Raw genomic sequence first — 13,344 nt, 5'->3', positions numbered from 1 at the left:
TATAATTAGACCTAATTGTCCGAAAGTAGAGTTAGAATCGGGCAATAACGCAAAGAGACTTCGATGGTTTTCTTCTCGAGACATGTTTGAGAGAATTCGATGAAAGGAAAAACACTGTACTTATTTGTTATTCCTCCTGTTTGTCGTTGGTGGGTCGCATGTAAAGTCGAAAAGTCACGCGGTGAAATTGACAACAACCAACGGCAATCAGGACAGCCTCTGTATCGCGGAGTGCTCCGAGCACGTGCGCTTCCATCACGTGACGCCTCATCCACCAACCCCGTCACGGAAATCGGCGTGGAGACGTGACGTAACGAGCTCCGGCCCAATGCAACGCGACGCCACGCGGTGACCGCCAATTCCTTCAAGGGAAGCGAGTTCATTGGTCTGATGGATGAGACGTCACACCGTCACCGAACTTATAAATAAATGTCGCGTGGTAATGGGAGAGGACTTGTTCGCTCTCGCTCGCAATAGACACCGTCGTCTCTCGTAACGCAAGTTGTCGCGAATCTGAAACGGAAACTGTGATCATTCGAGAACTTTCTTGTAGACTATTTGTGAAAATAAACTCATCGTTATTGAAATCAGAACTCTGTCGAGATACAAAACCGATCCTCCTGTTCCTGACCAACCATCGCGCGCGCTCAAACATTTTTTGGTCCTTCGAGGCGGATCTATATGAAACCACAGAGAATGCTTACGTTATGCAACGGGGCACCCTGACTGACTGGGCAACCTGCCTGACGCAAACGGAGGGAAGTGGCAATGCAGCAACCGCCTCAGCCAGAGAGGCTACTCCGCACAACCTCCTGCCGCGCATCAACCTGCCTCAGTTCTCGGGTGCCATTGAGAACTGGCTCTCCTTCCGCGACCTGTTCCTCTCCGTCATTAATCGCCATCACACGATCACGGACGTTGAGAAGCTGCATTACCTTCGAACGTCCCTGCAAGATGAAGCGGCAAAATTAGTGAGAGATATACCTCTAATCCACGGCAATTTTGAGCGAGCCTGGGTTACGCTCCGGGAGTTTTACGAAAATCAGCGAGTCTTGGTGCGTTCCAACTTCGCCGCTTTCACGGCTCTTGCGAAGATAAAGAGCAAGTCCGCGATCGAGCTGCGACGAATCTTCCACAGCATGACGAATACCGTGAATGCTCAGGAGAGCCTCGGTCGACCGATCGCCACTCACGGCATGGATCTCTTCGTCCACATCGCGGTCGAGCTCCTTGATCCGCAAACTCGGCGCGACTGGGAGACCGCCATCCGGACATCGTCGAAGCCTCCCGAGTACGACACCTTCCGAACCTTCGTCATCGAGAAGATGCGCTCGCTCAAGGCTCTCTCGCCTGTCACATCCAAGGGTGAGTCCAAGACCAGCCAAGCCAAGGCTAGCGGCACACGATCCGCGAAGTCGAACCATGCCAAGACCACCTCGGGATCGGGCAACTGCGTGGTGTGCAAAAACTCACACTATCTGATGGGTTGTAGTGACTTTCGAGCGAAGACTTCGAGCGAGAGAAAGAGCATAGTCGAGAGCAAGAACCTATGCTTTAACTGCTTAGGCAACCACCCTATTACCAAGTGCCCGTCGACCAAGACGTGCATCATCTGCAATGCGAAACACCATTCGCTGTTGCACGATGGCACCTCCAAACCAGCGGTCGCCGAGGCCAGCACCCTCACGGCAGTGCAGCATGACGACGATCGCAAGGCCATTCTGCTGGCCACCGCACGCCTCTCCATCACTGACCGCCATGGAAATCAGCAACCGGTGAGAGCTCTGATTGATCAGGGCTCAGAGGTCTCGCTGATCTCCGAGGCGCTGGCGCAACGACTCAAGCTGCAGCGCTCCAAATCGACCTTCGCCATCTTCGGCATCGGGGGGACTCGTTCCGGCCAGGCTCGAGGGAAGGTCACCCTGCAGCTCACATCCAATGTGACTGGAGCAACAGTCACCGCGGTCGCCGTCGTTTTGCCGCATCTGTCGCTCTACCACGGCACAGGCCTGCGACAGATCGACGCCTGGCCGCACATCCTCAACTTTCAATTGGCTGATCCTCAGTTCTCGGCCACTGATCCAGTCGAGCTGCTGCTCGGCGCCGAGGTCTGCTCAGTCGTCCTCGAGGAGGGCCTTCGAAAAGGCGATCCTGAGGCGCCCATTGCCCAGCGTACCGCTTTCGGCTGGATCATCTCCGGCGGCGCGACTGCAGCTTCGCTGCACGGAGCTTCGTCCTGCCGCTATCGACCACGAGCTCACTAGCCTGGTGCAAAGGTTCTGGGAACAGGAGGCGGAGACTAAGCCGGTCGCCGCCCTGACTCCTACCGAGCAACAATGCGAGGAACACTTCGTGCGAACGCACCTCCGGCTGCCGTCGGGACGGTACATGGTGCGCCTCCCGTGGTCAACCCCTCCAGCTGATCTCCACGAGACTCGTCAAGCAGCGCTGCACCTCCTCCGGTCCATGGAACGGAAGAGTGCCAAGGATCCCAGATTTGGCGAGCTGTACCAGGCCTTTCTGAAAGAATACGAGGACCTTGAGCACATGACGGTGGCAGCCGCTCCTCAACAAGGTGAGCAAGTTGTTTACTTACCGCATCACGGTGTCCTCAAGGAGGCGAACACCACCACCAAACTCCGCGTCGTGTTTAACGGGTCGCAACGCGTATCGACGGGCGACTCTTAACTCCTTTCTGCATGTGGGCGCGAATCTGGTGCCGCCGCTGGCCGACGTCCTGCTCCGATGGCGTCGTCACTTGTTCGCGATGATAGCGGACATTGAAAAGATGTACCGCCAAGTATTAGTGCATCCCGATGACCGCGATTATCAGCGCATCGTGTGGCGCCCGACCCCGACGAGTGAAGTGTTCGACTACCGCACGAACACTGTAACGTACGGCATGGCGAGTTCGCCGTTCCTTGCCATAAGATCCATCAAGCAACTAGCCAAGGACGAGCAAGTCCGATATCCAGAGGGTGCAGAGACCCTTGAAGAAGACTGTTACGTGGACGATGTCGTCACTGGGGCGTCAACCCTCCGCGGCGCGATCGTCCTTCAGACTCAACTTCGCGCGTTGTGCATGGCGGGCGGATTCCCGCTCCGTAAGTGGGCCGCCAACAACGAGGACGTGCTCGACGGGATTCCTCTCGCGCACGGTTACACCAAACGTCACACGCGTGGGACCTCGAGAGCCACTTCACTCTCGGCTTGCGATGGTTCACGGGCTCGGATGGCTCGCCCCAGTCGTTGTGCGCGCAAAAATTCTCATGCAATCCGCGTTGATGCAGAGACTTGAATGGGACACGCCACTCCCACCAGCCGACACGCGCGTGTGGCAGGAGCTCATCGCCGAGCTTCTCATCCTCGAGGCCGTCCGGATTCCCCGCTGGATAGGGCTCGGGACGTGCGACACTCGGTTCGAACTCCACGGATTCGCCGACGCGTCGGAGCGCGGCTTCTCGGCTGTCGTCTATCTCCGCGTGACAACCGCGTCCGATGACACTCAGGTGCACTTGCTCGCGGCCAAAACGAGGGTCGCCCCGTTAAAACAGGTGTCATTGCCGCACCTTGAACTCTCGGCCGCCGCCCTCCTCACTGACACCGCGCACCACGTTCAAGACACATTGAAACTGCTTGCTTCGGAGACTCACTTGTGGTCGGACTCCACGGTGACCCTTTACTGGATTTGTGGTCATTCATCGCGGTGGAAGACGTACGTTGTGAACCGCGTATCACACATACAGCGGCGCCTCCCGGAAGCCCGATGGCACCACTTGCCGGGCAGTGAGAATCCCGCCGATTGTGCTTCGCGCGGCATCTCTTCTCGTGAACTCCTTGACCATCCGCTGTGGTGGAGCGGCCCTGGTTGGCTCAAACTGCCTAAGTCCTCCTGGCCGAGCGAGCCCAATGAGGACTTCGACGAGGACACTGGGGAGCAGCGAGCGTCCTGCAACACCGCCATTGTGGAGGCGAACGAGCCCGAGTTGCTGCGTCGCTTCTCTGAGCTGCAGCGGCTCCTTCGAGTGACAGCGTGGTGTCTTCGCTGGCGCCGTCCTCAGAAAACGTCACTCACTCCCGAGGAAGTCACTCGCGCAATTCACATTTGGCTCCGCACCGTGCAGCACTGCCACTACGGCACCGAGATCACCACACTCAGCCTGTTCATCATCGTAGTCGGCTCGCCCGGCTGAATCCCTTCCTCGACGTTCACGGGATTCTCCGAGTCGGAGGCCGCCTGAAACACTCCATCCTCCCCTTCGACGAGCGCCACCCGACAATCATCCCGCCGACGTCGTGGCTCACTCGACTCATTGTGGATTCCTGTCATCGACGAACACTGCACGGTGGGGTGCAACTTACTCTGGGCACCGTCCGTCATCAGTACTGGATACCTCAAGGACGAGCCGTGGTGAAACAACTGCTGCATCGATGTGTCACATGTGCTCGGTGGCGGGCGGCCACTCCACAGCCGCCAATGGGCAATCTACCCGGGGCCCGAGTTACGCCGTCGCGACCGTTTCTCCGCACTGGGCTGGATTATGCTGGTCCAATTCTACTTCGCACCACAAAGGGCCGAGGACACAAGGCGCATAAGGCGTTCATTGCCGTCTTTGTCTGCATGAGCACCCGCGCCGTGCACTTAGAAGTCGCGTCGGATTATTCCGTCGACGCTTTCCTTGCCGCATTTCGCCGATTCACCTCACGCCGCGGCGCGTGCAGCGACGTATACAGCGATTGCGGCACCAATTTCGTGGGAGCCGACTGACAACTCCAGGAGCTCTTCCGGGCCTCCACCTCCGACGGCCGTCGAATCGCGCACACCACTTTAGGACAGGGGACACGCTGGCACTTCAATCCTCCCTCCGCCCCTCACTTTGGAGGGCTATGGGAAGCCGCCGTGAAGTCGGCAAAACACCACATTCGGCGAGTGATTGGCGAGGCAACACTAACATTCGAGGAAATGTCCACCTTCCTCGCTCAGGTGGAAGCTTGCCTCAACTCTCGCCCGCTGCAAGCAATGTCCGACGATCCTGACGACTTCACGGCACTGACTCCGGGCCACTTTCTCATCGGGAGCCCGCTCAACGCCATCCCGGAACCGGCCCTCGACGACACGGCTGTCACTCGGCTCAATCAGTGGCGACACGTGCAGCTCATGCGAGACCACTTTTGGCAGCGATGGGCTCGCGAGTATGTCCAAAGTCTTGCATCGTGACCAAAATGGTGGAAGGCGAGCCCTGCACCGGAAATCGGGGCCTTGTGCCTCATCAAAAGTGAGACTGCACCACCGACAAGATGGCCCTTGGCGCGCATCACCTTGTTGCACCCTGGCGACGATGGCATCGTCCGCGTGATCGCCGTCCGGACGGCGACGACCGAGCTCACGCGGCCACTCACCAAAATAGTGTTGCTTCCCGCAGCAACCGCGAAAAATCAAGCTATCACTCACGAGTGAGCACCACGAATGCTCACAACACGTCACTAATCACGTATTCTGTTCGCAGAACGAAACCTGTCACCTGTTTTGCTCTAATCTAGCGCTGATTCGGCACAGATCAATACCCGGCCACGACTGACCACTGCACATACACGGCCGCGCAGTCCACCACGTGCCTCGACCGTAGCATCGATCATTGATGCACATCGACCGTGGCAGTACATCTAGGGCCATCATGCGGAGCTCATCGGCACTACGTGCCAAGGCGGGCGGGATGTCCGAAAGTAGAGTTAGAATCGGGCAATAACGCAAAGAGACTTCGATGGTTTTCTTCTCGAGACATGTTCGAGAGAATTCGATGAAAGGAAAAACACTGTACTTATTTGTTATTCCTTCTGTTTGTCGTTGGTGGGTCGCATGTAAAGTCGAAAAGTCACGCGGTGAAATTGACAACAACCAACGGCAATCAGAACAGCCTCCGTATCGCAGAGTGCTCCGAGCACGTGCGCTTCCATCACGTGACGCCTCATCCACCAACCCCGTCACGGAAATTGGTGTGGAGACGTGACGTAACGAGCTCCAGCCCAATGCAACGCGACGCCACGCGGTGACCGCCAATTCCTTCAAGGGAAGCGAGTCCATTGGTCTGATGGATGAGACGTCACACCGTCACCGAACTTATAAATAAATGTCGCGTGGTAATGGGAGAGGACTTGTTCGCTCTCGCTCGCAATAGACACCGTCGTCTCTCGTAACGCAAGTTGTCGCGAATCTGAAACGGAAACTGTGATCATTCGAGAACTTTCCTGTAGACTGTTTGTGAAAATAAACTCATCGTTATTGAAATCAGAACTCTGTCGAGATACAAAACCGATCCTCCTGTTTCTGACCAACCATCGCGCGCGCTCTAACACTAATCTTAAACGCCAACGCCTTGCCCCTCTCGGGTGGAAGCACCACTCTTGACGCCTCCCTCGGCCGAGCTACCATCCGGACAGGGGACGTGACTTTGTCATGTCATAGTGTATTGTTAAGTTCTGCGACGAATGTGTTGTACGACAAAATTTTATTCTCGTGAGCGAATCCATCGTTTTTTATATTATATGTTTTATATATTAACTTACACTGTCTCCACTGGTAGGTTTAGTAACAACATCGTGTTGATGCTAGAGAGCCTCGTAGGGAGAGAGTGGCGAACTCATCACGTGACCCCCTTTCCTCTGATTGGTCGCGGGCGTTAAAGCTCCTTGTGACGTAAAGAAGAGGTTAAAGCAGGTTAATGTTTACAAACTGTTACAAACTAAGGTTTCGTCGCGTTACAGCAATCGAGTCTCCGTAAGTGATACATTATTATTAATACTGAAATTAATACTGAACACGAAAAAATTTGCCTTCTTCGATTTTATATACATGAAATAAATTCAGTTTTCAGTGTTTCCTGCATATTATAAAATGCCTGGCAGGTGCAATGCTCCAAGATGCACAAATTCAAATAAAGAAGGATTTTGTTTAACAACATTTACTCAAGATCCTAAATTAAGGCAACAGTGGATCGATGCTGCTGGAATTCCGGATTGGAACCCTTCAAAATCAGCTGTACTATGTGAAGTTACAAAAGAAAGAAATAGAGAAGAGAACTTCTTACAAATCTATAAGGCAATGCAAGTAAAGTTAAAAAATGTTGTACAGGAAAGTGAAGTTTTAAGGGGAAGAGTTCATTGTTTACAAGATGATTTAATGCATATTAAGTCATTTGGATCTCACATATAACGCACTAACTCTTTGATGATGTTTGTTAATTCTAAAGGAGAGTAATAATCGACGCTGACTGGCAATAGCAATATATAAATTTATTATATCTCTGTGAGATATATAATAAATTTATATATTGCCAATCAGCGTCGATTATTACTCTCCTTTTGATTTATTCACTGGCAAAGAAAAGGTTTATTCTTTTTTGGTTTGTTAATTCTGTATATATATTTCAATTATATAAGTTTCGTCTGAAAGAGATAACAGAATTCGATCTTGTACTTTTAATACTGATAATAATATTTGTACTATAAATACATATTTGTGCTATAAATGCATATTTGTACTATAAAAACATATTAAAGAATAAGTTATTATTCTTTAAATATTTGTTTCTTTTACACCAAAACATTGTTCTTTATAAAGGAAAAGTTTTCTTCTCTTTCTTAAAATAAATTTTGTATTGTACAAAAATTACATGTTGAACATACAAAATTTCATGTAAGAGATATGTATTTTAATAATTAATATAGGACGTTATATATTATAATATTCTTATGTTGCTTTTGCCATTCCATGAACAAATAATAAATACATAGAGTCTATTAACAATTATTATTATATAATATTTATAGTTATTAGGCTTAAATGTAAGAGATTACAATAATAGTCAATCAAATAATGAGTTTAGAAAGTTCTGGAAGTTAATAGTAATGGAGTATCGACGATATCATTAATTTCATCAAGATTTCAGAAATAAAACCTTAAATCTATGCATCATATTTTCAACATTAAACTGTTAATAAAATATGTTATAACAGAATATGTAATAAAATAATTTTTAACAAGGAAATGTTATTTTATTTTTAGTCATGAAATTCATTTCATTTTTAGTCATAAAAGATTAGTTATAAACATTAGTCATGAAAAATATAAAACATTTTTCTTTTACACTTACTTTTTAGTATAAAACATTTATTTATAATACATATTTGTAATAAATTCGTAACGTTTTATTTTATAGAAAAATACATATTAGATTATATATCTCTTTATACATTATACAACATATATTATATAACATGTATTATAAAGATATATATTAGAACGACAACACATATATAGCCACATCTATAAAAAAAAATCCTGAAATAACGAATTACATATAATATGGCCTTTAATATAATAACTACTTAGAACAAATAAAAGATATTGCTAGCAAAGAAAAATATTAATGAGATCATTTGTCATTTTAAATATTAATTTTAACATCATATATGATAAAATAATATCACATAAAATAACATCATATATGATAAAAAATTATATCACAAAACTATAATACTTTCGTTTAAATATTACATTAGAATAAGCTAAACAATATCACAAGACAACTGTAATACTAGAATAATACTTTTGTTTACATCTATATAAGAATAAACTTGCTTTTCATTTTAATATCTTCGTGCATATTTTTTTTTGTTTAAACCTGTCAGCTAATAATCCTGCTCCCATTGTCTTACTTGCAAAAGCTGATGATATTTTCTCTGAATCTTCTGTAATACTTAAAGGAACTGACAGTTGTTTTAGACGCATTGACACAAATCGGGATATTAATTTTTGTTTAATATCATGGCAAGTGCTTAAAAGAAGATGTTTCGAAGCAGTATTAAAATGGGATATAAATTTGTTATTCAGAGATTTGCCTAAGAGTAATAATCTAGACTTGGATTTCCATATAATTCTTTCTGTCCCTTCAAGAATATTAAATACTTCTGTACTGACTTTTATTTGAGCTCCAGGAGTATAATCTGAAATAGCTACAAAAGCAGATAAAGAGGATGGTGTATACGTAAAATCAGAATTGTCTTGTAATTTTAGATAACAGTTTTCACATTTGATTGAGGCTCTCAACTTGAAAACAACATACCCACACATTCTATAAAATATTTTTTTTACATTCTCTGACATAGGTTCACAATCACTTAATTTAGGGAAATTGCAGTGTGTTTCTATAGTTTCTTCATTTTCATTTTCGTTCAATTTTGTAAGAAGTACAGTTACAAGGGAAGGTGCTTCATCATATGTATAACTAGAAGTAGATATTGCTCGATCTCCGCCTGCCACACACATCTGTCTTAATCTCGATTTGAATTGAAGAGCAGTTGGCTTGGAGCATCCTCTACGTACATTTGCGAAACCACTTTCTAAACTGTCTTGACTTGCTCGGCCTGGAAAGAAGAAAACAAACTCTTCCTCGTTTAAAAGACGATCTTGTAGTTGAATCATTGATTCTGTGGTAAGTATTACATGAGTCTGGGATGGTTTCCATGAACCACATCCAACTTTCATATTCTTGAAAATGTGACAAACTAGTTTTAAATGTTCTATTGCATTATTGTATTCTTGAGGATTGTGAAAACTTAAAGCATGGTAGAGATTTCTTCCGGTCATTATGTCAAACCATTTTTTAATCAACCTGATAAACCAGGCTGTTGTTTCCATTTCTGGAATTCCATCACCTTCTTGGACTAGAAATGTTAATGCATTTGCAGTGGAATAATTTATAACGCTAGTAGAATTTGAGACTTTCATTTCATTGAAATGGCTAGGTCTTAACACTGCTTTGTTTAACTTCGGCGCAAGTTTTATCTCTTTGTAATTTTCAGATTGATATGATTCTAACCATTCAACATGACCCATGTCAACAACATTACTAGGTAAATTGTATAGTTCTATAACATCTTGTGGCAAATAAATAAATTGACTTTCCATAGCCATTTCTTTCAAATTCTTAAATACATGAACAGGATCTGGAATCAACTGTAACGTAACCGCCGGATCGCAAGGATGTGGCACAGCGTACACCATATCTGCCTTTGTAGTCTTGAACCCCATTTTTGTGAGCAATCCTCTGTTTCCCATGTCACAGACTAAAATAATTACTTTCATACCTATATGATGACACTTTTGAAGTATTTCTATAATAACCTCTTTAACTGCATCATTCATTGAAGAAGGTGGAGTGAAGTGGTAAGCTACGTACTGCTTCCAATGAAAACCAAGTCCAAATAACTGGAAAACTAAAGATTTACATGCCAATTTCTCTGTATTGCCAGGCAACGTTACATTTCCAATATACATTCCTGTACTTGTATCAAATTCAAGCTGCGTTTTAATCGCCATCTCATCAAAAACAAGACCGCAAATCTTCCATCTTGGCGGAATAAGAGGAACGATCAATTCTAGATATTTAAAGATATCTTCAAGTATCCCTGGTTGAAATTTGATGTGCTCTATCTTTTCTCTTAAAGTTCTTGATGCAGGGAATGGAGCAACAAGCTCAATTATCTGCTTATAACCGTGTGATCCACATGCAAAGTGTAATTTCAGTCCCTTTTTGATTGTTTCATTCGACCACTTGGAACTTCTTGTAGTACCTTTTAAAATTGCTTCTTGTTGGTCTTTATTAAGAACTTTATTAATTATATAAGTATTTTTTTCGACTTCTTTTTTTAAGTAATTAACTCTACTTCTCAGGGCATCTTTTTCCTTCTCAGCCATTTTTAATTTTTCTTGTAACAGTTTAAAATCCTCTGGACTAGGTAAACTCTCCGTCGACAATATTTTATTTCGAATAATTTCTGGTGATGTATTTATGTCTTCGACTGCATCAGAATCTGATCTAGAATTTTCTTTCTCAGACAATGCCTTCTTCAATGTAGAATCCTCTACACTAGGCGAACTCTCCGTCGACAATATTTCATTTCGAATAATTTCTGGTGATGTATTTATGTCTTCGACTGCATCAGAATCTGATCTAGAATTTTCTTTGTCAGACAATGCCTTCTTCAACGTAGAATCCTCTAGACTAGGCGAACTCTCCGTCGACAATATTTCATTTCGAATAATTTCTGGTGATGTATTTATGTCTTCGACTGCATCAGAATCTGATCTAGAATTTTCTTTTTCAGATAATGCCTTCTTCAATGTATCTACAGTAATGGGTTTCTTCTTTATGATACAATCTGAGGTATGAACATATCTCTCAGTTCTTCTTTTCTTATAAGATTGAAACGTAGTACATTCAGTATTTTTGCGAACAGAAAAATAATTATGTTCTTTAAATTCATTGACACACTGGCCTTCCTCAGAACTTTTATTTTCTTGCTCAAACTTGCTTGGGAAATTATTCCTTGAAAATACTTTTTTATGAGGAAGAGATTCAACTAATTCATTGCATTGCAGTTCTTTCGACTGAATTTCTGCAAGAGGTTTCCTCTTTATAGATCCATCACACTTGCAAAAGAAACTTGGTATGATATTCTTTTTAATAAATTTCTTGTTGCCCACGCAGTATAACGCTGATGGACGAAAATGAACCTAAAATGAGAGGTACAAGTACATTAGAGAAAAATATCTGTTATACCATAATACATTTATACATACATACACTTCAGTACTAACTTCGCATAATACAGCTGATTTTGGAGGGTTCCAATCCGGAATTCCAGCAGCATCGATCCACTCTTGTCTTAATTTAGGATCTTGAGTAAATGTTGTTAAACAAAATCCTTCTTTATTTGAATTTGTGCATCTTGGAGCACTGCACCTGCCAGGCATTTTAATATGCAGGAAACACTGAAAACTGAATTTATTTCATGTATATAAAATCGAAGAGGGCAAATTTTTTCGTATTCAGTATTAATTTCAGTATTAATAATAATGTATCACTTACGGAGACTCGATTGCTGTAACGCGATGGAACCTTAGTTTGTAACAGTTTGTAAACATTAACCTGCTTTAACCTCTTCTTTACGTCACAAGAAGCTTTAACGCCCGCGACCAATCAGAGGAAAGGGGGTCACGTGACGAGTTCGCCACTCTCTCCCTACGAGGCTCTCTAGTTGATGCTTCACCATTTGCGTGCACCCATTATTTATACTCTCTATAATTATATTTTCCACCAAGCAACGCAATAAATTAAATTAAAATAAATTAAATTAATTAATCGTGAAGGACATTGAGTTGGACACACATTTTTTACATTTATGCAATGACTTCACCAAACACGTGCAAAAGTGCAAATATTACATAGCGCCGATTTACGGCTGCCGCGATTATATAGATTAAATCCACATAAGTCAATAGCATGATACCTTTTTCAAGGACACATCGCGACGCATCTCGCGATGATTTCATCGAACGTGCACAAAACTGCAATTGTTGCGTTTTCAGATAACGCGTCGACATACGGCTGCTGTGGGCATGGTGACGAAGTCCCCTTTAAATACAATTTTAATTTTCGCATAAGTCAATAACGTGATATTGTTTTCAAGAACATGTCGCAACATGTCTCACGATGACATCATTGAACACATGCACTATAAAAAGAAGAGTCTGAGAATACACTCAATAGTCGAGATCTGGAAGTTGTGAGTACATCAAATTCTATGTAAAGTAAAATGGATATCGAACTTCCTGAAGAAATGGAAGTTGAAGTGCAATTCTTTCAGATGATTTTTGTTACGACAGTGACAGGTTTGTTGATGTTACAGAAGAAATTTATCGAGTTTTAAAACCAGCCGAAATTAATACCTTGAAAAAATCTGCTGCATATACTTCTATTACGCTTCTGATTATTATGAGTTAAATTATTATTGTAACGATGCACCCCTTCGCCAAAGCATCGTCCCCGGCCAACAACCGCCGGATGCCGCCCGACCGATTATCAGTTGGGTGAAGACAAGGGCGCGGTGCGCCCACATTTTTAATACGTCCAAATACCTCGGGTGCGCGGGCTAGACGCAGCACCGGGGCCTCCCCGACGGACGCCGACAGGAGCCGAGCCCCGACGAAGACAAGCGCGCGGCGGCGCGCCGATCCCACCACAGCGCAACTCGCCTGACGATCGGCCTCCCTCCTAGCGAAACCACCGCGCCGAGCGGTATATAAACCGACGCTCCGGCGAGAGAGACATACTTCGTCTCCTACGGGCCTTCAGCCATCTTTGACGAAGCCTCCCGCATCCTAGGGCGACACACAAACGCGGTTCAGAGCTCTGCGCCACGACTGAGTACTCTCAGGTGTCCCCGACCTCCTTCCTAGAACTCCACGGCCACGGATACGCGGGGTCGAGCACGCTCGGTCTC

General features: G+C 45.1%; 1 protein-coding gene across 1 annotated transcript; it reads left to right on the top strand.

The window, feature by feature from the left end:
- The first annotated feature begins 707 nt into the window (after positions 1-707).
- LOC139817858 (uncharacterized) lies at positions 708-2,264 on the top strand. The gene has a single exon (XM_071786141.1). The coding sequence runs from the start codon at positions 708-710 to the stop codon at positions 2,262-2,264; it is 1,557 nt and encodes a 518-aa protein (XP_071642242.1).
- Positions 2,265-13,344: the final 11,080 nt, after the last annotated feature.

The sequence above is a fragment of the Temnothorax longispinosus genome, chromosome 8 (assembly GCF_030848805.1).
Source record: "Temnothorax longispinosus isolate EJ_2023e chromosome 8, Tlon_JGU_v1, whole genome shotgun sequence".
NCBI lineage: Eukaryota > Metazoa > Arthropoda > Insecta > Hymenoptera > Formicidae > Temnothorax > Temnothorax longispinosus.
Note: the sequence above shows the minus strand (reverse complement) of the source record. Positions and strands in the feature narration are given on the sequence as shown.